This window comes from Myiozetetes cayanensis, unplaced genomic scaffold (assembly GCF_022539395.1).
Source record: "Myiozetetes cayanensis isolate MyiCay16 unplaced genomic scaffold, myiCay2020 scf7, whole genome shotgun sequence".
NCBI classification, from domain to species: Eukaryota; Metazoa; Chordata; class Aves; order Passeriformes; family Tyrannidae; genus Myiozetetes; species Myiozetetes cayanensis.
Genome location: NW_026087964.1, coordinates 30,030,819 through 30,057,979, shown reverse-complemented (window position 1 = coordinate 30,057,979; position 27,161 = coordinate 30,030,819). Strand labels below are relative to the sequence as shown.

Genomic DNA, 27,161 nt, shown 5'->3' with positions numbered 1-27,161 from the left:
CGGCAAGGTTCAACTGGGACACAGCAGCCCAGACAGGTATAATGTGTGGTTATCACAGTAGTTGCATTTGCTAACAATGGAGAAACAGTATTGGGTTGGTTGGTTTGGGGCGATTTATTTTGTTTTGTTGTCTTTTTTTTTTTGGCGGGTGGGGGGGGTAGTTTGTTTTAATGTAGAGGAGAGGGAAGTGCATGGAAGTTGTGCAATTTATTTGCCCACAGGTGTCCCAGCATCCATAGTTGTGCCAGAGAAGCTATGAGACCCTTTAGTGCTTGTATGGAGATAATGCTTTGTTACTGTTTGAGGTTAACAATTCATAGGTTATCATTTGGAAGTGAATATAAATGGACATAAAAAGTCTAGAAGAAAAAGGGACCTGTGATAAGCAACAACAAAACCTCCCAGTTTTCTGCTATTGGCATGAAGATTATCTGGTGCTGTTATTTACTTAGTTCTGTTTTCTTGGTCTTTGACTATTTTTGACCTTGTCCTCTCTGGACTATGTGCTTTTCAGGCCTTGAAGAATGCCTTTAATTGTCTGAGGAATACTTTATTGGAGCCATTTAAATAGCTTGGATAGCCTGGTGGCTGAGACAGGGAGGGATTGGTAACCAGAATCATAGATCCTGCTGCCCAGTGCAGAGAGAATGCAGGGGAGGCTGCTTGCTCCCTAGTCTGTCAGCTGCTGCTGGGCAGACACAGAATTATTCCAAGGCTCCTTTTGACCTTATCAGATAGCAAAGTTAAAGCCCTCAATATTCTATTTAAAAGGAGAAAGTACCCATCATTTCTCAAAACCAAGATAATATAAAAACTACTAGAGTTGCAGCCCGTTACATTCCTACATTATTGCCTACTTAGAAATTTTGCCTTGTAAATGTTCAATACTACCATGCCATCTATTACTGGAGAAAGATGAGAAATAGAAGCAGTACCAGTATAATAGTCAGTTTTATAGACCTGCAAGTAGGACTACTTTTATCCTTTCCTGCAGCAGCTGGAGTTTGATGATCACAGTATAATGTACTCCTTCATAACCTGGAATAATTGTATGCTGGTGTTCAAATCGATCGCAAGCTTTTATCCTGTGAACAGATAACAAAACCATACTCATATACAAATAGTAAAGTCTGTAAGAAATAAACTAAACACGTTTTTTTCCCCAAAGGCATAATATTGAAATAACAAACAATTGTCAGTTGAACCAATGAGTTGTGTAAGGTAACAGGGTAAGGTCTCCTGGGGTATGGGATACAAGATAATTTCACTGTTACATGGCTTTTGGGAGAGCTTTAAAGAAGTTTAAAAAGTAGTAACTGATTTGTATTTCTGAGTATCAGTTGGATTCACAGAATTTCTGCACTGGTAAAGAACTCTGCATATTAATTTCATAAAACTTGGAAATGTTGAATAGTAGTTGAAGTCATACACAAACAGACCTCTGAGTATTTTCTAAATAAGGATGCATACTTTGGCTATGATTTTCCATGCAGTACTCTGCAATCTAATGATAATATACACCAGCATGGCAAATTCATCTACATTATGACTACATTTTATTTAGCAATAAAAGGTAAGAATAATTTTGAGTCTGTCCCCTCTTACACTATTAAAATATTTGTAGTAAGCTGAAAAGGTACTTCTGGATGACTTTATTTAAAGGAAATGCAATAAAATTTGTGATTATCATACCAGAGCTATTCTAAACTTGGCTTCAGAAGACATACTTCCCCGTTCCCAAAGCACTTGCAGATAAGGTAAGTTAACAGTCTGTCCATTCTTACACCTGTGCAACATTTGGCCCTGCTTGCTGTGGGGAGGGTACTTAATGCACTGTAAAGCTGATGAAGCTTTACAGCCATAAGCCTTGTCTTCCTGTAAACATGCTTTGCACTTTTGAAACCTGCTTAAGGAAAAAGGATTATGCTTTCTCGATAAGTGACATTTTAAGTATTTAAATTTTTCTTTAGAGAAATCCCTAATGTTTTGTCACACGCTTGTGGCTGTTGCCACGGAGACAAAATTGGTTTGGGTGAAGCAGGTCAGACGTAAGTCTCATATTTAATAAAATTTTTTTTTGCTCACACTTCTCTGTCTTGTATTTAATGACTTGTCATCCGTACTTGCTGGTATGGGGTACAACAGAAGAGAAGAAAGCATACACAGATTTGAAAGGCACTTTGTGGAGTGCACCAGAATAACTGAACTGCAGCTTCCGTAACTTTTAACTGTAAAAGGCTGTTAATACTTATAAGAATTAAATTAACTGTAAGGAAATTTAAAATTCTTTTACTAATTCAAATCCTCACAGATTCTGTAGAGGAGGAATGTCCTGACAGTAACCAAAAGCACTCCTGCCTCTCTTCTGTTGCTGAATGAAGCATTAAAAAAAAAAAAATATATATCTATCTCCTATTTTAGGAGAATAGCTCTTGCTTCTAGACAAAAGTTTGTTAAAAAAAAAACCCAGTAGGAGAAACTTGTTAATAAGTTAAGGTCATGTTATCTGCTTGCCAGACCAACAGATCATTTGATAAGGCTCCTTCTTGAGCTTAATGGCCAATGTAAATCTGCATATAAAGATACATAAAAAGTGCCCAGATTATAGTCCTAGTTTTCCTTCTTACTAAATTATGCACAACTTTTAAATGGAATTACCTGATGAATATAAAAAGGGCATATTTCCACTGAATTCTTTATAGCTGAAGCTAAGTTACTTAGCTGACTGCTTTCAAACACTATTTTTCTACTGATATAAACTGATACTCTTTCCAACAGCTTGTGCCTTTCCACTCAGCCCATTTCATCAAAGGTTTTGTGCAGATGTGCTTTTTGTCAGGTGTTTCATCTCCTATTCAACAGCCTGAATAACTGGTAAGACTGAGGTGCAGTTTTAAATTGTGGCCTTGGCAAAATATGGAATCTGCACATAGCAAGTTCTATCTCTGTTTAAAGACTGGCTCTATTTAAAAAAAAAAAAAAAATTAAAAACCATGAGCACATAATGATGTAGAAACTGTTTATTTTTGCCTTGAATAGCAAAAATGAGGAGAGGCAGTGGCTACAAGCTCCTTAACCAAAGCCAGGCATGAGAATACTGAGTAGTGAAAGGGCAGTAAGCTCATTCCTCTAAAATACTGCTTGTGTTTTCAGCAAAATGGCCAAGTTCCTACTGAAGGATTAATTGCATCAACCAAAAGCTACTAAGTAAGATATCAGAATTGAAGTCATCTAACTCAAGGCTCTAAAACATGCTGATAGATACCATTAGGTATCTGGATCACTCCATGGGAAATAACTGAAGCAATAATTGTGGTATTGCTATTTCTGCTATGCTTTTGAACCATGTAGGCAGATATTTAATGGAGTGTTATGATTTCAGTTGAAGGTGCTGCTGATATAAACAACTCCATTAAAACAGACTATAATAGCTTTGTCATGGTTTTATTTCAGTGTATCATTTCAAGCAGTTCTCTTTTTAAATCTTAAATAAAACCCATTAGACATCACCACGTGAGCTGTTAAGCTTGGAGAGATCATAAAACGGCTGACTGGACTTCCAATAACTCTAAATAAATGGCACACATAACTTCTCTCAGTTGTCTCTCATTACTACTGTTCATGCCTTAAAAATACTACATTTCTTCTAAGTCTTATTTTTCACTAGATCCCTTTAATTTGTTTGATGTTTGTACCTTCTTCAGTCCAGGGTCTCCCTCTGTGTGTGTGTGTGTGTGTCCCTGTGATAGGATTTTTTTTTTCCTCCTGAGTGAAATGATCATCATCTACTTCAGCTGGGAAAAGGAGGGGCATATTCACAAATAGTCATACTTAAAACCTGAGTCCCATGTAAAGAGAGCACTATTTACTAAAGATGACACATGACAAAACCTAATTTCAAACAACTCATGCCATTCTATTGAGTGCCCAACATTCCTTCTTATTTCCAGAACATACAAGCAGAAACTAATATATTTGTGTCATTCCTTAAAGTAGCACAAACCTGCCAAGATGATCAACCAGAGTTTTACCACAGTGAAAAGATGCAAATGAGTAGAAGAAAATGACGCGAGACTCATTTTGTTTAAAAAGATAAAGTAATTTTTAGAAACATTACAAATCCTTGACTTATCAGCAGAAGCACAAAATCTGTTAGCTTATTCTTTGCATTTCATGAAGTTAGCTTATCAGCGTTAGCCAGCTTCCTCATTTTAACTTTCTGAGCAAGAGATTCAGTAGAAGGACTTGAGGATTGTGGAGTGTGCCATTCATGTAATAACAAAAGAGGAACACATTTGGGACTTTACTCATTTTCCATCATGACTCCAAACCCAGTTCTTCTGCCATCATATGTAACTATTAGCAGTACAAATCTGGCTCATTTTTCAATAATTTTTAAACCTAAAATTTAGAAAAATAGTAATTTTAAGTGCCTGTTAGATAAACATATCTAATATTAATTTGATATCGGTCTTAAGGAATAGCACCTTTAATAATTATTTAATATATTACAATAATCAATGACAAAAAACCCTAGGATTTGAAGAGAGTAAGATCAACATGTCACTAATTTTGCACAATTGAGAAAAAAACCCAACCAAATCCTGTGAGATGGATAAATAGGAATTCTGGTTTAAGATTTGCTGAGTAATTATATGCTATTCAGTTTAGGAAACCACTCTTCAAGGTGGAGAGAGTTTAAATAAGCAACAACATAAAGAAGAGGTGTAGAAGATAATGACTTCTAAAGATAGAATAGAGCCTAGAAAGAAGAGGGCTGAAGTCACTAATCCCCAGTAATGTGAAAGTTTGCTTCCAAAAGCACAGGGACATCTGTGTAAATGAAAAGGACAATAACTAATGTCCTTTGGATGGAGCACTGAAAGTCTAAATAAGACACTAGGGAGAAAATAAAACAAAAAAAACCCATAGGGACAGTGAAGCACTGGAATATATTACTTTGGAAAGTAAAGACCTCCAGTGACAAAGATGCTACAAGACAGGCTACAATCATGTTGGTATCAGTTTAATTGTAACTGATCCTACCTTTGGCCAATGGAAATGGATTGGATCAGGAGTTCTTCAGCTGTGGGAAGACACTGACATACCCTTGGAGGCCCAGGCTCCAGGAGAATTTAATCTTATATTTCTCCTTCCTACCTATTCCCCTAAAAGTTCCCTCTGAAAATCATTTGAAGAATGTTGCATTTGCTCTCAGGACAGGAGGGGTGCAGAGCCATCAGATTTGCCCTGCCTAGGGGCACATTTTGAGCATCTGCAGTGGCCACCTGGAGAGGTGCTTGTTGCATGTTCACTGCACTCCCCCGGTGAGAGTGAGCTGAACTGCGTTGAAGTTTATGCTACCCCAGTGGCACAAAGTGCACGGGGAAGGCTGACCTTTCTCTTCCTAGTGAAATCCAGATCCACAACTGAAGAACACTGAAAGGCATAGGATGTGAGGAATAGCACAATTTCCCAGGTTCATCAAGACTTGGATCAGGCAGAACAAGCTTCTAATTATACCTGTCAATTCAGGCAGCAGCTGCAGAATACAATTACTCAGGGATTCTAGGTGTACCACAGTGCATGTGGTATGAACCCACTGTGACCTAAGAAGCAGCAGATCATGTCACAAGTCACAAGATCAAGAATTTTTCTACAGATTTATGTCAGCACTTTTCTTTTTACCTCATCTATATCTAGTTAAAAATATGTAACCTTCTCTCAATCTTCGCATGTTTATATTTATGTAAGTAGTTAAGTGGCACTGGTGGTGGTCATTGAAACTAAAATCAAATGGACCTCTAGGCACAAGTCCCCTCATATGGTTATATAAATTATTGTATATGTACACATATGCACTTGTCATAACTTCTCCAGCTGATCTGTCTGTTGACCCAATGCAGTGATGACTGAAAAAATCAAAGTAAGTCATCTCCAATGAACACAGGGCTGAGACTATCTACAGTATGTCAGACGGGAAGCTGTTCACAGTAAAGCCAAACATAGCTCCCCACTGATACTTCATATATGCAGGTTACAGTAAATACCAAAGATTATTAATGAATGTTGCAGATTTGTGGGGAGAAAAAACTAAAAAAAAACCTTAAAAAAAAAAAGAAGGAAATTCTTACATAACATATGCATTAGTAAGCAGAATAATATTTAGTAAGTTATATAAACTTGATACATTAGGATTCTCACCTTTTCATCTTCACTAAGCACAAAGAGTGCGCAGTATACCTAATAGGTGATCGCTACAAATTTAAGGCTTCTGGAAAACCTGCTTCTTTCTCATCTCTTGTATGTTGTAAGCAGGTGGTGACAGACTGCACCTTAAGTAACTACTGTGAACAGCAATGGTACAATAAATTCCTTGCATTTACTTGGAAGTCAAAACATACTATCTGCAACTACAGACTTCAAGAGGTGAATGGAAGTAGTGAGGAAAACTGTCAGTATGGCTACCTTCTATTCACCCAGGAACATCCTGTCAGTGAACAAAACTTAGGGATGACAGGTGGAAAAAAAGATTGGGAACCACTGATTTAGACTGCTGTGCAGAGAGATGGTAAAGCTACTGAAACAGTATTTAAGTGAGGACATGCACAACCCCTCTTTCCCACTTCTCAGGCAGCTAGGGTCACTAATTTTTGCAGTTGAAGGAATATAATGATTGCACATCGGTCTGGTCTTCATCTCCTTGATCTCCCTGCTTCAAGACAAGATCACTCTGGCTTTAAGGAAGGTTACAGTGGCCTCCTTTAGTTAATCCAGCAACTCATATTTCAGCGCAAATCCATGGCCTGGACAACTGATGTTTCAGATTCAGCTCTGCAGTGCTACAGAAGTTAAAAGTTGTCACCTGTCTCTCCTTTGCTCATTCTTTTTTTGGGCAGAGTCTGCTGGTACAGGTCCCTGGTGGCCTTTGACAGAAGATGGCCTGCCAGAATAGGTTGCTCAGGAGTTTCCTTTGTATTGCAGCTCATCCAGTCCTTTACAGACCCAGCCTCCAAATTCCCAATGACAAAAAGTTCCCTGGCAAAACATCAGGATTCTTTGATATCACATGAACCATGTTCTGGGAACAGCACCAAAAGATCTTATCCAAACATTTCTCACAGACCTCACAAATGCTAGGGAAAACCAACTCAGTCCAACAGGCACAGGGAAGAACGAGTTGCATCTTTCTGCTCCAGTGAGGTCTTTATTACTGTTAGAGAGTTTTCTCCACAGAAAGCAACTTCTTTTGTCTCTCTCCATTTCTGGAAAATGGGGCCTTAGCTCACAGTTTGGGTCCAACAGTAGCTTTGAAACTAAGAAGTAAAGCTGACCTTACCCAGACTTAAAGTTTCCACTCAGACACACAATATACTGTAAACAGTTGCTTATTTTCAGATTTTATTTAGAGACTCCCACAAGTATCTGATGGATTTTAAGAGAATGACCTTTATGCTAACAACTACTGACTCAAGAAAGTAAAAGAAATTAAGATGCTTGACTGAACAATCACTCTAATTAAAAGTATTTAGCAGTTAGTTTTATGGAGCATAAACATATGATTTTTTTCTATACATAAAACTTTGTGGATGATGCAGTCAGTGCCAGAGACAAACTCTTACCTAATCTCAGAGAGGCCAAGCAGTAGAATTCAAGAATCCTGTACTCTTTACTTTGGCAATGAACGATATAATGACCTGACTGTTTCTTCACATACTTTTTTCAAAAGGTCATAAGTTAACAGAGTCTAGTAAAAACATATTTCAAAAATGCCTTGCCTCCTTTGTGTAATTAATTATCTAAGTAAATGTCTTGTTTAATTAGGTTTTACAGAAATGTAAAAAAAAAAACGCATAAGCATGCACAACCCCCCAAACTTATTTTATAAGTAAATTTGTATTTAGTACATGAAAAATGAGTGTTGGAGGATCCAGAAGAGAGAGAAATCCCTTGTTTGTAAATATAAAGAGTTCTATGTCCTTCATCAGCTCAATTTCAATGATTTCTACCCTTTCCAATCTAACAGCATAGCATTCTGATTTTACTGTTTCACACCGTAACCACTCCAGCACTGAGGTTCCTGTAAATGACATCTCCAAGACAAAAAACCCCAAACCACTCCCAATTTATGACTAGTAATTATTGTGCCTACAGAGTTGTCTCTGTTGTGTTTTAATGTTTCAAGTGGCTCGGTTTATGAATCTTTTGAATAATTCCATGGCAGTCATCTCCAATTTCCCAGCACAGATATATATGTATCCAGTTGCAACACAGAGATGAAATCCGGGCCTCACTGAAACCAGTGGGAATTGGAAGTTCACTTTTGGAGTTCTGAGCTCTCATAATTAATTGCTATTAAAAAAAAAATCCTTTTTTTTTTTGCTATAATTTGGCTGAGATATGGTCTACAAAAGTCTGCACATCAAGGTGTTGCAAGGATGAGCCCTTTGGCTAACTCTTTATGTTCAACTTGGTTTTAACTGGATGCAATGCTCAGCATTGTGTTCATTATGTTAGTTCTGAATCCAGCCCCCAAATTACAGAACATAGTACATTTTGTGTGTTCTTTTTGGCCAAATCACCTGTTGAAGGTTTCAGTCACGTTTTTCAAAGGCAACATTGTGCTTTTCATGTTGTCTTGTCAGCTACCTGCCCTAAACTTAAAGAAAAGCAATGTTTAAACATCAAATATCTGTATATGTTGAATGTGCCTGGAACAATTCTGTATAACCACAGTGTCTCAAATAACAGTTGTATTTTTTGCCTTGTTTGTGCTAACAGCCAATTACTGGTTATTGATCTTTGCAGCCAAGTTCCATTTGAAGGTAGCTCTCTCCCCTTTGGTTACAAAAGGGTAACCAAAGAAGTTCAGGAGAAACACCTACCTATTTAAGGTTAAACTGGGGGGGAAAAAAAGGCATTTGTAACACAGGAATAGAATATTCTGCGGTTAACACTTGTGTCTGTGGTTATTTTACTAGGACTATTTTGTGAAGTTGCTTGAATGGTCTATCTGGATTTTGCCACCTTTTTGGTAAGTACACAAAGGCCAGGTACACAAATGTTTGCAGTGGTGATCATTTAACCTTGTAGGTGAAATACAGGGTGCTGATCACTATGTATAAAGCCTAATGCAATCTGGCTTACAGAGAAAGTAGAAATTAGCAAAACTTTCTCTCTTCAACTGTCTTACCACAACATCTGTGTCTGGAAGAAAAGTTTCCAGGTATCTTTTCCTGAGCCAGGCTGCACAGGACATTTTTTAGAATAAGCCATTGTTTGACTTTAATGCCATCAAATGTAATTTGATTTAAATATCATTTTAATCTCATTTAAATATCATATTATTACAAGAAAACCTAAAATGTATATTCAATTCTAGATCTTTGATATTAGTATTCATTTTACTGATAAACTATTGAGGTAGCAGCAGAAGCTTGCATACAGCACTGAAAATCATACCTTGGTTTCCAGAATGGAGATTTTCAGGATTAGGGTACATTTCAGTGATAAGGAGCAAACATAACATTTGGAACTTAATTTAAATTCCCTTAAAATACCACAAAATTCACAGGAAATTTGATTCCCATTTCTTGTATTTTCACAAATATGAATAGACTTATTCACTACTTAAGCCCATTTCCTTTGTCACATGATTTCACAGCACTTAAGTCATTTGGTATTAATTTTTTTAACCACATGGCACACTGTTTTTCATTGCAACCTTGTTACAGATCTTTATGTGAGACAGTAAGAAATTAAACAATATACCCTGGTAAAGCAGAATAGATTATAGGAATAGAATATGGAATGACAATATCAATAGTTTGAGACTTCCATTTGCATGATCCTTTCAGAATTTATTCAAATCCAAAGAAAAAAATTCTCCTTTATTTAAGAAATGGAAACAGAAACGAAACCACTCACCTCCAAGATGAACTGAAAGTAACTTGGCCATATGCCTGTGGTCTTCACATTCCAGAGTATTATCTCAGTAGTATTAATGTCTGTAATACATTTTAATGCCATGAGATAATAGCCTAGATGATTAATGACTACTGTTTGTAGTCAGGAATTTTGAGAGACAAACATAACCTATTCACACTTGCTTCTACCTGGCCTAATTTTCTCAGGGAATACTACTTTACTCTCACAGATATTTCTATTTTGTACAATTTTGGTGGCCTTGCTCATGTTACAAAGAACAGCATACACAAAACTCAAAGAATGATGACATATACATCACAGGATTTTGCTTTGCTTGCTTTGACACTGATGTGACAGTTCCCAAAAGAGGGAGCTTAGGGAGGTGCACTTATTTCTTTACCTGGTTGCCATCTGCTCTCAAGTTAACTTGATGACAGATGCCCAAATCCAAAGCCCTGTGAAGTTTAAGAGAGGACTTTCACCAGTAACCTCCTGGGAATTGAAAGGACAACTCACGTTGCTCCAGAAGAAGGTAGGTTGGATTTTAGCAAAAATTTTTTCACCAAAAGGGTTGTCAAGCATTGGAACAGGCTGCCCAGGGAGTCACCATCACTGGTGGTATTTAAAGGACTGTAGATGTGGCACTTTGGGACATGGTTTAGTGGTGAACTTGGCAGTGTTATGTTACTGGTTGGACTCAATGACCGTACCAGTCTTTTCCAACTTAAATGATTGCATGATTCTATGAAAATCAGACGGTTCTTGGCTTGAGCTCCCTCTGGTGGGTAATGCACGCTCCAGAGACCACAACTACTGCCAAAGGTAACCACCACAAAACAAAAAAACATGGAAGTTGTTATGTTTTGCTTAAAAATACACATAAATACCCCCGCTGAGTAATGATTACAACTGAGATCAGAGTTAAAGCTGCAACTTAACACATTTGTGCTGAAAAGTGGAAGATGCAAGGTTCTTGCCAGAACTAAACTCCCTTCAAATTCAGGGAAGAAAAGAGACCAGTGTTTCAGTCCAGATGGAAGTTGATTTTCAGCACCTAATATTGAGTAAAATAAATTGAAGAAGTAGTTTAACACGCTTCTTTTTTTTTTTTTTTTTTCAATGACAATATTCACTTGGGTCTGTGTTCCTGACTGGTATTTTGGGCTGTCCTGGTTTCAGGTGGAATAGAGGTGCTTCCTAGTAGCTGGTATGGTGCTGTGTTTTGGATTCAGTATGAGAATAATGTTGATAACACACTGATGTTTGGTTGTTGCTAAGTAGTACTTACCCCAAGACAAGGACTTTTCAGTGTCCTGTGCTCTGCCAGCAAGGAAGTGCACAAGAAGCTGTGAGGGAGCACGGCCAGGACAGCTGATCTGAACTGGCCAAAGGGATATTCCCTACCACAGAATGTCATGCTCAATATCTGAACTGGGGAGCAGTTGGATGGGAGCTGTCGATGGCTGCTCGGGGTCAGGCTGGGCAGTGGTCAGCAGGTGGTGAGCAACCGTATTGTGCATTGCTTGTCTGTCTTGGGGTTTATTCCTCTCCTTTTCATTACAATTATTTTTAGTAGTAGTATTATATTATATTTCAATTAATAAACAGTTCTTACTTATCTCAATCCCCAAGTTTTGGGAGTGTTTTGTGATTCTTCTTCCTACCACAAGGAATGGGTTGACTGAGCAAGCATCTCAATCATACTTAGTTGCTTGCTGGGGTTAAACCTTGGCAGAGGCCTAAAGCCTGATGCCCTTCCTGAAAGATATTTTGTTGGTGGGATTCAGAAAATATTCATTATTTCAAAAATCTCACACTCTAAAGATTCTTTATTTGTTAAAAGGAGTTTAAAATCTGTGAATTCTTACTTACAAAATAAGCACGCCCACACATTTATCAGCTGAAACAACTGAAAATTAGAGCATATTATATAATTTATATTCTTGGGCACAAATCTAGGTCCTTCCACAAGAACAATGAGCACACTGTATTGCAGTATCCCAAATGCAGGGGTTATGCTAATGGCAATTTGTGATAATTCTTATATTAAAATAAACATCAGTAATTTCTGCGCTATACAAACAACACTTATATTTTTATTACCTTTGCAAAATGCATGGAAATTTTGCAAATAGCAGCAATCTGGTGTTTGCAGAGGCTTAAAATTAGTCATACTTTTCTGCTCTCATAAGTGGCACCAATAAACCAAACTGACTCTTGCATCCCTGTGTTTGTTTTTTTTCATTCAGAAGCTTACTTGTTGGTCTGAATCACATACTGACAGATGTTTTGGAAAAAAAAACCCACAATGTTCCCATCAGAAAACTGTAATCTAGTGTGAAAACATTTGGGGTAAGAATGGTCACATGAGTTCATGTTCTTTGGTGGACCAAGCCCATACTGTTTAGTCTTAGAACCAACTTAAGCAACTGTATGGTCTGCTCATTTAATTGCTTATGGAGTTACATTATGCTTAAAGACAGCTCAGAGGATGAAAAACTGGACATGAGCCATCAATGTGTGTTTGCAGCTCAGAAAGACAACCAAGTCCTGGGTTGCATCAAAAACACTGTGGCCAGCAGGTCGAGGCAGGTGGTTCTGCCACTCTGCTCCGCTCTGGAGAGACCCCACCTGGAGTGCTGCATCCAGCTCTGGGGTCCTCAACACAAAGAAGACATAGACCTATTGGAGCAAGTCCAGAGAAGGGCCACAAAAACACTCAGAGGGCTGGAGCACCTCTTATGAAGAAAAGACTGAAAGAGGTGGGATTATTCAGCCTGGAGAAGAGAAAGCTCTGCGGAGACCTGATTGTGGCCTTTCACTACTGAGAGGGGGCTTCTACTAAAGATGGGGACAATTTTTTTAGCAGGGCCTGTTGTCATAGGACAAGGGGTAATGCTTTTAAACCAAAAGAGCGTAGATTCACACTAAATATAAGGAAGAAGTTTTTTACCGATGAGGGTGGTGAAACACAGGAACAGGTTGCCCAGAAAGGTGGCAGACGCCTCATACCTAAAAACATTCAAGGTAAGATTGGACAGGGCTCTGTTCAAGATGTCCCTGCTCATTGCAGGGGAGTTGGAATAGACAACCTTTACATGTCCCTTCCAACCATTCCATGATTCTGTGATAACTAAGCTGCAGGCATGTATCACATCACAACTTGCATTCCGAAAGAAAACTGTAGAACTTATAAAAAACTATTTTTTCTAATTAATATTTTTCTCCTTTTAAAAAGGAAGCCATCCCACTTTCAGATACAAATAAGAACCTGATACCAGAAGTTCTTCACTAGATATGTAATTTTAATTGGAATTCTAAGCAATGGATGAAATATCCCAAAAACTTCCCCCAGAATTATTTTAATTAGTTCCTATCCCCTTATGCTGCTTCATATGTTTGCACTTATATTAAGTAACGTAAGAGTTTTATGAGGTGAGGGACATACGTGCAAGTCATATACACTAGAGACTGACTTGTTTGTAGACATGTAGGACTGAATCCTCCATGTGGTCTCTGCTGGCTAATTAATTTGTAAATTTATGAATCCTCCTGCTCATGTATCATGGACTGGGAACCCAATGGATGTGTATGAACCTGCTTACAACACTCATAGTTCTGTGCTAAGAAAGAAGTACTAAGTGACTAAGTTAGCTCAGATGCACAGCCACTTTGAACCTCAAAGAAAACATCTGATTTTCCTTTATTCTTCATGTGAAAACCAGAAAACATCTATTTGTAAGAAAAATAATGAAATGGGTAGCTTTGCTTTTAAATTATTATTGCATTAATTAAGATCATTCTGCAGTAGTCATTTTATTCGCTGCAGTTAAATAGAATTTCACAGCATGTGTTTTATTTTGTTTGGCCAAACTCCAGGCTTTCTGATCCTCTAGTACAGCCTAAAGAGTTGCCTGCAGATTATAGAAAGAGCTACATATATTTAAGTGAATTAAACAGCACATTGCAAAGAAAAAGGCATTTAGGGTTATTGAGAAGTAAAGTCTATTTTACATCTTTATTACAGTGGTAACACACTCACTGAAGTATCGCTTGTCTTCTCACAAGATTCTGATGAATGCCAAAACCTGTGATGTCTTTAACTTATTTTATTAGTAGAACTAGTCTGTTTCCCTCTTTTAGGAAATAATGTATTGCTGATTATTCTGGCTGAGTGCCCTTCTCTTAATTTTGGGTTTCTCTCACCTGTCTCAAGAAGCTCAGCGGATGCTTCCTCTATGAGAGCAAGTGGAGCATCCTCTTGAAATATGTTACGTAGTTTCTGGAAAGCACTCAGCCATTTCCTCCTAGCTTGCTGCCTGTGCACAGATCCTTGCTGGAAATATCCCTGTAAAACATATTATGAAGATGACTAAAAGACAAGCTGTGAGAACATACTGAAAAACTAATAAGTTGCTTTAATCATAAAAGGTGATTAAAGAACACCACTACTTCAGGTAGGTGCAGTTCAAGCCCACCAAACTGCTGCAGTTTGGCAGATGGACAGATACAGGTTTGAGACTTATGACCTCTCTTTTAGCAAGTATATATCTCAATTGGGCCTCAGTTACACCATCTCTAAGACAGGGATAAAATGTCACATGCCTATTTGATGACAGTGTTACCAGCATCATTAATAAAGATCCGTGAATATATTCCTTCAGATAGCTTCCAGTGCTGCACTTCTTGGTATAATAAGAAAAGCACTGCTGTTCATTTAAATAAAGATACTATTCCTTTGCACAATATAATGTGTAAGGAAACTCTTTACAATTAGTACATCTACCATGCAAGCACTCAGAAATAAAACTTCCAGTGATTAAAGAAGTGAACCACTTTCAGATTAATGAAGTATAAATTCTTGCCCTTAATGGATTGGAAGAAAACTCACATTTATTCCTTTACTGAATCCCTTCTGAACAGAAGCAGCACTGACCTGGTAGGCTGCTTGAAACAAAATGGACATGAAGAAAGCAGACTTCAGGCTGCTCAGGAAACTAGTAAGATCCCCTGGGAAAATGCTTTTCTTTTCAGATGCTGAGGTCCATCAGTGCTGCTCATTTTTTAAACATGACCTCCTAAGGGCACAGGAGCAGGCGACTCCCAAAGGTCGGAAGTCAAGCAGGTGAGGCAGAAGGCAGGCTTGGCTGAACAGGGATCTTCTCTTGGAAATAAGGCAAAAAAGGAAGGAGTATGCCCAGTGGAAGCAAGGTCAAGTGACATGGGAAGAATTCAGAGATGCTGCTTGCCGCTGTATGGATTATTTTGCTGCATTTGATGGCAAAAGCTTCAAATGAGTCAGAGGATAAATATTTCTCCAATAAGACAGATAATCTTACAGGGGATATACTTTGTCCATTCAAACCTTAAGTGATATGATGCAACGATGCACCTTACCCAGACTGCACTTACATGCACATGCGTAGCACATCACATTTTAACCATTCTGCTCACAAGACACACTTTAAATACTGATGAGCTGAATTCGCAATTGCAAAATACACATCTAAATCCAAATTTTGTGCACTACCCTTCCTTGCAGCAGATGAAACTCTGAGCTTGCAACACTCAAAATATTAAACTACTCAGAATTTCACTGGAAAGATGAAGCTAGGCTTTAGAGTTATCTCCACGTCTTAAGTAATGGAAATTGCATTTGCTTGGTATACAAGAATCTCACAGCTCCAAATCAGAATTTCTAGATTTGTTCCTGTGTATAACTCTCTTTTAGTGACATTCTTTCCTCCCCTCAATGGTTTATCATTAAGACCTTTAAAAATATTTTATCATCTTCTAAAATACCTTTGAGATATTTTAACATAGAGAGAAACAATGTATGTTTATCAACCCTATTTTTCAGAAGAGTAACCAACCATGTTCTTAAGGCTCCAGACTCAAGATGTTCCTTCCTCTTTCTTTCCTCTCTTCAGTACTTCCATCATCTTCTCTCTCTGAACAGATATCCAAGGAAGTTGTTCGCTTTTCACATTCAGCGTGTGTCTCCTCATGTGTCTTGTGAGCAGAAGGGTTAAAATGTGATTCGCCATGCATGTGCATGTAATACACGTTTCTTCCCCATTTCCTGATCCTGCAAGACAGTGACCACCCCTGCTTTCTTTGCATTCATCAATGCAGCACAGTAGGGTCTGTGTCTTTGAAACAAAGGTTACTGTGATGATCACAAAGAGATTCGGCCCTATCTTTACCAGTCAGAGCTTGTAGTAGAGGCCTCAAATATATACATTTAAAACAGGAGGAAATAAAACAAGTGGGAGACACACAGTGATGCTCAGTACCTTTTTTTTGCCCATGACAGGAAGAAAACTGGGGAGGACGATTACCTGTAGGAAGGCACTGTGAGAAGAGTTAGAGAACTCTCATCATGCCCTGAAATCAGGAAACACAGAGCAACTGCTCTTGAACTCATCTGACTGAACAGTTAGTCACTTGACACATACACACACTAGCTAATAAGCCAGTGTATCTGCTTGTATTTAGAGCATTTTAAACATCATAAGCAAGTTAACAAAAAAAAAAAAAAAAGAAATACACAAAAATAGTGTATCCACATTAAGATAAGGCTACTAAATTATCTTGTAGAACTTCACCTTTTTAATGCTGTCAGACTGACTGTAGTGCCTGTTAACCAAGTCCGGGCAGCCTTTGTTGACAGCATGCATGCGGAATTCTTTCATCCCAGAGCAGTAACAGTGTATCTCCTCTCCTTCCATCAAATGCAAAGGGATGGAACTAGAGCTCATTACCAATACAATAGAATCTGCACAGATTTCTGTAACACAAATGTATTGAAAGCAGTGTTTAATCACATGAACTGCAGCTATACACCCAGCCTAAATTTATCCATAAGCATTTAGAGGTCACAGATCCACTGCATGGAGATAAACTCTGAAGCAGACTAAAGCCACTCAGATCTGTTTGGTTTTACTAAAGCAAAGTAATTTGCCTCTATACCTGGTCATCCTGTTTCAAATGTCCACTTTGTTCCAGGGACAGTTCTGTTACTTTACTTACTTTCACGAAGTGAAAACTTTGCTCTCTTTTCCAGCTTAGGAGCATACCAAAACTCATTTTCTGTACTACTTTCCTACTAAGAGGGACACTAGAAAGAAAAGCAGTAACCATCTGCTTGACACTAATAATAAATAATGGCCAGTCTTCGCGAGCGAAGATCCGGGGAAGGTCTCTACACCTTCCAGCCTGCGCATTGGATTTTTTAGGTGAGACACAGTGTGCGCGGAACTGAGCCCACCCTTTAATCCTAAGGTTCATCTGCCGGGGCCAAGCGAGCTTGGACGGTGGCAGTGAGATCCTTAGGACGTAGGTGGGTTGCCTTTAAGGGCTGACGAGCCCCACCTGCCCGGGAGTGGCCCTGACCGGGAATCGAACCCGGGCTCCGCGGTGATAGCGCGGCACCTTTACCACTAGACCACCAGGGGCTGCCTGCTTGACACTACAAGGGGAAAAAAACCCCCACAAACAAAACCTGAAGAACAGGTAGTCACAGAAAGAAAATCTTCTTATGAATTCCTTCTCATACAAACATCATACAGGTAGCTTTAATTTCGGCACATCCTTACTTCTGAGTACAATTATTTCCTTTGAGTGGATTTGTAACTGTAGCACTATTTTGATTTTGGAAAGAAATTTCTATACTACATCCTGTACTTTTATCATCTAAAGACGTATGGCATGAAGGGGGGAAATGAAAATCATAACGACGCTATATATCAGTCAACTGAAACCTGGTAATATTCTAGCACAGATCTTCACAGAAAATTATAAAACTGATAATGCTGTACAGAATTTGTTAATCATCTATAGAGGCTATGTACTTTTTATCAATGGGCTGCTACATTTTCCCTGTACTATTACAAAATATCTCTTCAAGGTCAATTGAACCATAGCTTTCACTGTAAGTACAGATCAAATGGTTCCCTACAGTGGAGTCAGCAGCTCTTTACATACTAACGCTCTCTTCACATTTGTTTTTCCTGCAGGAAATCATAAAATGCATTAACTGACAGAGACTCCTACTTGATTTAAAGTAAGATCCTGCTCTGAAGAGTGGCTCTATACAAGACTGTGTTTATTGCCTCTCAGTGGCACTATGGCAGTTAATTCCTTGAGAAAGGATAGCTTTTTTCCTTCCATATAGTTTCTTGAATGTTATCTTCCAAACTCATACTAGGCTGACTTCTCCTTTCTGATCATAAAGATAGAGCACAAGAAACTATGCCCTCAGAGACACCCCCACAACACCACTCCCCTCCAACAAGGCTGTCCAGTTATAGCTTGGCTTTCTCTCTCATTGCTACAACCTTACCTTACAACATAAGCAGCTTGCAGTAGGCAATCACACTAATAAGAGTTTTCAAATTTCTGCCTATTCTTAGCATCAATACTTTAAACACAAACATCTGTAGGAACAACAGGCATGAATGCTCAGACACAGTAGCAAGGTATACCTATGTAACACTTTCAGGCTGACATAGTACACCAGTCCCTGGGTATAGCTTCTCATGTCTTATGTAATTCAGCCATTTGGACTAACTCCTCACTGCTCTGAATGAAGAAGAGAGAGAAGCAATTAATTCTTTCTTTTACCCACACAAAATATTTTCCAATGCCTTGTCAGTATGCTTTGTCTTATCTTACATCAGGCTTTCAGAGGTTGCTTCCCCTGCCCAGAAAGAGAATAGCAGAAAGCATAAATTAGTCAAACAGAAATATCTTTTCATAAGCACAAAGCAGACCCATTCTGAGATGAAGCCAAGTCCATGTTGGTGAAAGAAACCAGAGTGACAGAAAGAAAATCCACAATCCTCTTGTCCTTTACCATAGCTCAAACTCATGACAGACTTTATAGCTGTGCAACAACAGGCTTGGCTTTTGTTTTGTTGTATTGTACTGCACAGCAAAAATTCATCCCCTGTACTCTTTTAGTTTTGTATAGAAGCATGTTCTTCCCTGTCCACTTCCTCCTCCAGTCCACCCAGAATTCTCACGCTTCTGGTATTTTCTCTGTTGAACGAACGTTTCCTTCCCTCTCCATTCTGCTGTTAACTGCAAGTGCTTAGGGTGCCACCCTGTTGAAGGAAACAATTTCCAAAGGGGAACTATTTCTGGTTCAGACCAGTTCAAGGATTTTCACAGCACAAAGTTCATGGTATAACCCAAAATCATTTGTATGCCTCAGGTGAAAGGAGGTTAGTCAGTCTCTCTACATTTGCCCTTTATCAAAGGTCCTCTATGGAGAAATGCTGGCGGTTTTCCTACTGGGCTTTTACTCACCCAAATCTAATTGCTCATCTAGTTGGGCACACTTTATCTGTCCACCCCACCTACAACCAATTGAAGCAGGACTGCAGAAAGTTATCAGCCTTGATTTCAGTGTATCTGTGCCAGGCTGACCACAGGGGTGAGCAGGACATGGTGGGCACACAAAACAGGTACATTTACTAACAGAACCAGAGGAGACTCAGATATCTTCAGGAGAGCACGTGATTTACACAGAGACTAGGAGCTGAAAAATGAGGCATTTTACAATGCCTCACGATGAGGTTAACAAGTTACACACAGTACCACTATAAAAAGCAAGAGATGTGGTCTCTTATTTGTCCTTCCACCACCCTCCTAATCTTTAATCAGATAAATTGTCATGGTAATTTGATTTATACACCAAGGATACCAGCAAAGACAAGTCAATTCCCCTTGGGAAACTAGTGAATAGAAAGAGTCCTGCTTGTTCTGACACTGGGCAGAGACTAAAGCTAAGTGCCCTTCCCTGTCACAGGTTCACCATATACTGCCAGACAAATTCTCCCTGCAGTGGTACTCCCCACCAGACACTCTTGCTCAGGGTACAGCCATGAGCCTCCAGTTTATGTCAAAGGCAAGACTTAATTGTTTGGAAAAGGTCCTTCTATGTGTACCTTACAACCTTTCACTACATGAGAGTCGAGTTCAAGAAGAAATCACAACTCTCTGGGAAGAAGAGTGCTGTACACCATGGAGTGTACCCCTCTTTCAAAGGGATGATGGACTTGCTGTGTGTACTGAACACAATGGATACTGTCCCTGTAACTCTCAGTGAGGTGACTACCCTCATACTAGTAACACGGCTACCCTGAGTATAAACACACACCACAAGAGGGAAGGCAGAATTCTTCCACCAATTTTTAAGAACGCTTTCTTTGTAAAAGAAAGCTTTTGCAAGCCCAAACTTGCACAGCACAGTAGGCAACACACAATTAAAAAAAAAAAATAAACACATACCACAGCAGATAAATAGGCATTTATTAAAGTTCACCTCAAAACAAACAAAAATAATAAAGAACATTAAGGCATCTTGTATTCAATAACAGTTTATATAGTAAAGATGACTTCTCATACAAGGGAGGCAGATTAGGGGAAAAAAAAAGAAAAAAAGAGCTCACCCAAATAAGAGTTCTCCTGATATGTTTGACAAATCCACTGTCCCACCACTCAGTCAGCAAACCCCTCTAAAGAATGCCCATTTCTCCAGTGAAAGAGCTACAAAATCCCAACACTTATTGAGACACTGCAAGAAAGCTCTTTTCCTGCCCCTCAGACATCCAGCCATCTGTAAAGATGCACTCTGGAGAAAGACCAACAGATGGGATATTGCGAGAGTAAAGAAGACACACTTCTGCTATAACCACTCATTTTTGAGCAGACTAGAATATCTGGCCTTGCTTTCACTAGTATTTGCAATTTTAGCTAGTGAAATGGGACCACAAGCTTTAATCTGTTTTGCAATGTAACACTTTTTATGTTCTCCTTCTATGTTCATATTAGATAAAAAATGACAAAGGTATTATTTCCATGGAATAATTTATTTTGATGAATTAAGCTGTCAGGTGACCAATCACTGTTATAGTGCTTTTTTCTTCAGTTGGAATAAGAACATTAGGAAATGTATCATACAGTATCATTGGGTTCACTATAACAGGATTTTACTACAGACTAAAATATAAATTAAAAAACACTGCAGCACTATTCACTTCACCACACTGGCTCTCTATATCCTTGGTCACAATCTAACCTTCATTTAAGGCAAGTTTGTTGTTTGTTTTTTTTTTCCAAAGAAGACCACATAGTCTCTAGATAAACTTGTGTGACTAGATTTACAAGTTAGGAAATTGAGCTTTATAAAATGTTTACTTCAGCAAATACAAAAGTTATTAAGAGAGAGATGGTGACCCAAAATTGCACTGTATTAAAAGGTGGAGTTTCCTTGTACCAAAGTCCTTTATTCATCATCTTTAGAACCAGTTTTGCTTAACTATAAAAGAGACACAAAAAGAAAGTATTCAAAGTTTAGACTGCCATTCCATTTATTAGGAAACAAGAACAACATTATCTCCATCTCACATTGAACACATGTATACTTAATTAACAATATAGACTGTGCTACTGTACCAAGAGACTGAAAAGCATCAAAATTAGTTCTTAAATTTAAACACTAAATGAACTTACTTCCTGAACATGAAAGTTAAATTAAAAAAAAAAAACAACCCAGCAACAAACCCCGCAAAAACCTCAGGGTACTGTTTCTATTTAATTTGAAGGCTCCATCCAGCTCTCCAAAATAAAAAAGATGAAGTAATGGAACATTATTTTTACACATGTCTGGGAGAATTCCCATATAGAAATTTAAACAATATAAAAACAGACATTAACTTCATATTTCTCACTTTTTAAAGCTAAATTCATAATTATTAAATGTAGGACACCTGTTATGAAATCTATCTGGAATCCAAAATATCCACTAGAAATAGCCACTTATAACTCAGAAAGACTCTGCCCAAAACCACCCTCATCATTTACTTGCTCTTATTTAACAACTAGAACTGAAAATTACTGAAAATTACACTGAAATTACTCAGAGTTGTGTAAAATAAAAGAGTTTGCTTTCAAAAGCGTCAATCAGTGATTTTCACTGGATCAGCAAACACAAGAGGGTGGAAAAATTCAATGCTGAGGGAGTACATAGAAAATAATTATCCACTGGAGTAGTTGTAGCAGAGAATCAGGCTTGTAGGAGACTGTGAGTTGCTCCCACTTGACACAGCTCCCTTTTTCTGCTTACCTATCCACTGCTCTCCAGAACCTAACAGCAGCACTAATTTTGTTTTCAATCGTGTTGTCGTATGAAGACAGAATACTTTCAGTACATTTGGTCAGCAAAGCCCTCTCATCACAAAACTAAAATTTAGCTGCTCAATAAATAAATGCTAAAACAACCAAGGTCAAAGAGCAACCAAAGTTGCTCAAAGCATTTGAGAAATATGTAACTTAGAACCCAAAATAAGCAACTGTTCTTACTCTTTCTTCACTTACAGTAAAAAAAGATAACTTGAAAATACTTACATGCTGGACACATATAGAAATTAATCAGACACCATAGTCAAGTCCAAACATAGTTGGAAGAAAAGCAAGAAAAAAATATATCAGATCAGTTTTCTTCAGATACAAGTGCAAATCATTTTTAATGTACATACACAGTAGTTTAATAATACTGCATATAATACAGTCATGTTACCTTAATTACGTCCACCCAGTTCCATCCTCGTGGAAGCTCCCCTTTGTTATCTGCAGAATAAGAAGGTTTCATTTTCAACACACAAAATTCTAAATATCCAAACTCCTCAATTTCTCCACTATGAAGCCCAGAGGACAAACCCAGATTTTAATGTCTTAAACACACCTTCTTCTTCAACCAACCCCAAGTGAATGCACGAGATGAAATGGCCTTAAGCTGTGGCAGGAGAGGCTCAGATTAGATATTACAAAAACATTTTTCACTGACAGAGCGGTTAGGTATTGGAATAAGTTGCCCAGAGAGGTCACCATCTCTGGAAGTGTTCAAGACACATCTAGATGTGGCCCTTGGGTATACAGTTTAGGGATGATAATGGTGGTGCCGGGTTGATGGTTGAACTGGATGAACTTGAGGGTCTCTTCCAACCTTGATGATTCTGTGATTATGTGATTCAAAGTAATTCCGTTTGAATAAAAACACCTCAGTCCACCCGAAATTTAACTTAGAAGGTAACTCCAACATGAGCTGGGCTGACTAGCAATGATGAATTGTGTCAAAGAACAAAATTTTACGCAGCTTTTCCTTTATACACTTTACATTAAGCCTACCAAGTATACATTAGGTTAGGGAGAATATATGCAGAAACCTCTATCAAGTGTACAACTTATTGCTGCAATAGGATTGTATTATTCAGATCATTATTAAAAGCTGAGGCTGAACACGAGTCATTAGCAGAATTAACTGAAATAATCAACAGCTTTCAATCAAAACACTACTATTTCATTGAATGCATTAAATATCTGCAGAAACACCTCTATTTCTAAAATACAAACTAAATCAGGTGTTTCATTTTGGGTTCCAAAACAAATACTTTAATTTAGAAATTACATTTTTAATAATGTGAATAATTTATGAGGGGCCATCAAAAAACCAACATCTTTTGTCAATAGAGGTCCCAAATCCTCTCCTCCAATGAGTACTGAAAATTTCACTTTTGGTACAAATTGAATTTAAAAAAAAAAACCTAAAAAACAATGACATTGTGAAATCCCTACTCTGTAGAAAGTTGCTTTGACCAGAACTAACATCTCAGGCAAGAATAATTTATGTAGAACAAGTAAAACAGAGACCAGAGATTTAAAGTAGTTAATCTTATAAACAAACTACTGACTCTGACTCCAGCAAGATGTCATTACTATAAAATTTGGATTTTCATACTGACAAAAAAAAGAATATTATAGTAATCAAACCTGTTTTATCAGCTAGCTTTCGCTTCTGGGTTTTGGATAACTGCTCCTTTTTCTCTTTTTTCTTACTTGCAGGCACATCAGGAGTTCCAGTTGCAATACTATTGCTTACTGAAGTCTGAGAAAGATAAAAGTGGTTGTAAATATTTGCATATTAGTTCCACGAATACCCCTGTGTGGTGTGATTACCAAACCTGACATACTGAAATATCTTGACTGTTAGAAAGAAGCAATGCTGTCAGCAGCCTGCAGCTCTTAATCAACATACAATTAGGACTGTAGTTTTGAAAAACATGTGTTGGGGACTAGAATTATTTTCTTTTACAGTTGGAAAAGGCACCTCTTACACTTTTCGAATTTAATCATGGAGTGCGATTTACATTTTAGTGAAGGGATTCAGACTTCCCAAACATGGAAACCATTTCTTCTTCTTCAAAGCAAATCCGCAGCACTGTGATGGCAAATAATGTCCTCACACAACACAGAAACCACAAATTGACTCAGCCTGACTCCTTAAGCCTCTGGAGGTGGACTTATGCAATCCACTGCACTCCAGGAAGGCTGCAGTAAATTGCCACCCTTCCAACCCTCAGCAGACACCTTAAATCTCTGTTTCAGTTTCCTTTAGTTTTGCTTCTGCTCCAAGTCTCCATTTTTATGTTACCCTGTGGGACAGAACAGCAGCCCACAAACATTTTGGTATAACAGCAAAGTAACAATCAAATATAACAACTATGACCACAGAGCACCATGGCACCATACTCTGTGTGACAATCTTAGCCACTAATGTGTATACCCAATGAACTGATTTACAACCTAAAGAGTTGTATGTACAACCTATGAAGTATTCGGAGAAATAATAACCATTTTTTTTTCAGTTTTAAAAGCACAAAAGTAAAATCTGAATTTATCTACTTACCACAGTGTTAACAGGCTGATTTTCCATGAACACCTCTTTATTGTCTTTGGCATATTCAAAAAGTGTGTATGTCATAGCAGTTCCAAGATTCGCTTCAACTTCTACCATTAACTTCTCCAGTATACTGCGCTTAATAGCTGCAGATCTAAAAGAAACCATTAAAATAAACTATAAACTAGACAGATGAAGGAAAGTTTACCAAACAAAAAGCCCCCATGTACAAGGCCAAGGAGTGAAGCTGTCATAAATATATACAGCAAAGCTGTCATAAATACTTACATTGTGTTGTTGAAGAAAGCATCCATTGATATGACTGGTGCTGTTTGTGGATATGTTTCTGGCCAAGAAACTTCTATTAGAAAAGCTTTGGGATCACCACTTTCACCTATCTGAAGGGAAAAGAAAAACTTTATAAATCAACTGTTTCCAGTTGAAAACTTTATAAATCAACCACCTACTAAGAATTACGATGTCAATACGGAAGTCTTTTATTTCTTTTAGACCAACAAAAGCTCTTGAGACAACAACTATTTTCATAAAGTTATCAGTTAGAAATCAAAGTTGTTATCTAGAAAAAGCCTTTTGAAACACACTGATTACAAAACAGTTGTTCCCTGTATGTGAGACAGGTGCAAGATGTGACGGTCTGAAAGACGGCGTGCGAATTTTTTCTCACTTACCTGCATTATGCTTTCTTGTAATACAAACCCTTCTTTGGGGGAAAGGTGTATTATTGTCTTTGTCTGACACTACGTTTTACTGCAGTTAAATTGAGTTACCCTAACTTTTGGCAATTATTTTTCATCTAATAAAAATTAGAAATTACCAAAGCTGGTGAAATGTAAAACAATACACTGTAGACTTGTAGGCATGTCACGTTTCCCCTCCTGAGGAAATTAAATTCACTAAGAATGATCCTATCAGTGAAGAAAGGCTGCATTTACATGGATGGGACTCCAGAGCTAATTATTAAATTGACCCGTATCTCGTTACAGTTACTGACACTAATCACAAGTTATTTGAGAAGTCACAAAAAGGTGATTCTGGATGCCTTCTCCCCAGCACAGGCATATGGCATTTTCAGAAGTCTCCCTTCTCTCCCACGGGTGCCTAAGTTTTAGTCAGTAAAGTTCTCTGGCCATCCAAAGATCTGCCTCAGTCCAAGCTTAGAAAAACTTCCAGGTCTTTAAATCTGAGAAAGCTGGAGAGAATTTCATGCCATAATCTAGCTACATGTCTTAAGCTTGGCACTACTTGTATGTCTCTCCTGAGCAGAACTGTATCAGTGCATGTGCCCAAAGCATTTCGTAGATTTTCTCTTCAGCAGGCAGACAGAGCATCTCCAACTGCCTCTGGACAAGAGACCGAAACCTCGTAACTAAGCAGCAATGAAGGTTCAAAGTTTTACATGCAAACATCTCTGTAAGTCTCCACATTTCTGACCAGCCAGGGGACGTATTACTCAGCAGGCTGGCTGCTTCAGGCGGTTTCACAATTCTGGCTACACTGGGCACAGAGATACAAGGCTAAGGGATAACTGCCTTGTGGTGCCAAGCAATAGGATGAGAGGTAAGGGGCAGAAAGTGATGCACTGGAACTTCCATCTGAATATAAGGAAGGACTTCTTTACTGTGTAGATGACCAAGCACTAGAACAGATTGCCCAGACTGGTTGTGGAGTCTCCCCCACTGGAGATATTCAAGAATCATCTGGATACAATCCTGTGCAATGTTTCCTAGGGTGACCCTGCTTGAGCAGGGAGGTTGGACCACATGACCCTCTGTGGTCCCTTCCAACCTGACCCATTCTGTGATAAACCCACACTGGGAGCAGGTTCCTAAACATGAATTTTGAAGCATCGTTGTACCAAAAATCCTGTAACAGCGGCCTACGGACCTACCCTTCATTTGAACATCGGACACCTCTTCGGCTTAGAAACCCCTGGCAGGGAAACTACACGGCAGCAAAGTAACTTCAGGGTGCAACTCCGCCTTACCCTGTACTGGAAGGACACGGGGCTGAGCTCCCTGAAGCACAGGTCTCCCTCGTAGATGGAGCGCAGCGCCTCCAGCTCCATCTGCAGCCAGGGCAGAGCAGGGGTTACCGATCGCGGCCCCGCACGGCGCTCGCACCCGCCCGGCCCCGCCACCCCCGGCTGCTGCCTCCCGCCCCTCACCGCTCCAGTGCCCGCCACCTCCCGCCGGGCCGCTCCCCCTCCCCACACGGCGGCTCCATCCCTCCCTCCCGTCCCGGGCTCGCCCTCCCGCAGGGAGCAGGGCCTGGGCCTCACCTCCTGGTCCTCGTTGGCCGCCATGGCCGCAGCCCCGCTCCCCGCTCCCCGCTCCCCGCTCCGCGCTCCCCGCCCGTCCCGCTCCCGCTCCCGTTCCCGCCGGGGCTGGGCGGGCCTGGCTGCGCGGCCCCGCCGCCCGCGCACGGACCCGCCCTCACCGGGGCACCGCCCCCTGCTCTCCCATTGGCCCGC

The 27,161-nt window shown here is 39.1% G+C and overlaps 1 protein-coding gene and 1 long non-coding RNA gene across 2 annotated transcripts; both read right to left on the bottom strand.

The window, feature by feature from the left end:
- Positions 1-104: 104 nt before the first annotated feature.
- Positions 105-14,780, bottom strand: LOC126651927 (uncharacterized). The gene is made up of 3 exons (XR_007631829.1): positions 14,134-14,780; positions 9,928-10,007; positions 105-1,085 (listed from the first exon to the last, which is right to left on the bottom strand). It is a non-coding gene; the product is annotated as an uncharacterized LOC126651927 (long non-coding RNA).
- A 5,442-nt stretch (positions 14,781-20,222) lies between these two features.
- RWDD4 (RWD domain containing 4) lies at positions 20,223-27,019 on the bottom strand. The gene is made up of 7 exons (XM_050338623.1): positions 26,970-27,019; positions 26,676-26,756; positions 24,959-25,068; positions 24,680-24,824; positions 23,764-23,878; positions 22,514-22,563; positions 20,223-22,344 (listed from the first exon to the last, which is right to left on the bottom strand). Exons 1-7 carry the CDS (start codon positions 26,991-26,993, stop codon positions 22,267-22,269), a joined length of 603 nt encoding a protein of 200 aa, XP_050194580.1. The 5' UTR covers positions 26,994-27,019; the 3' UTR covers positions 20,223-22,266.
- Positions 27,020-27,161: the final 142 nt, after the last annotated feature.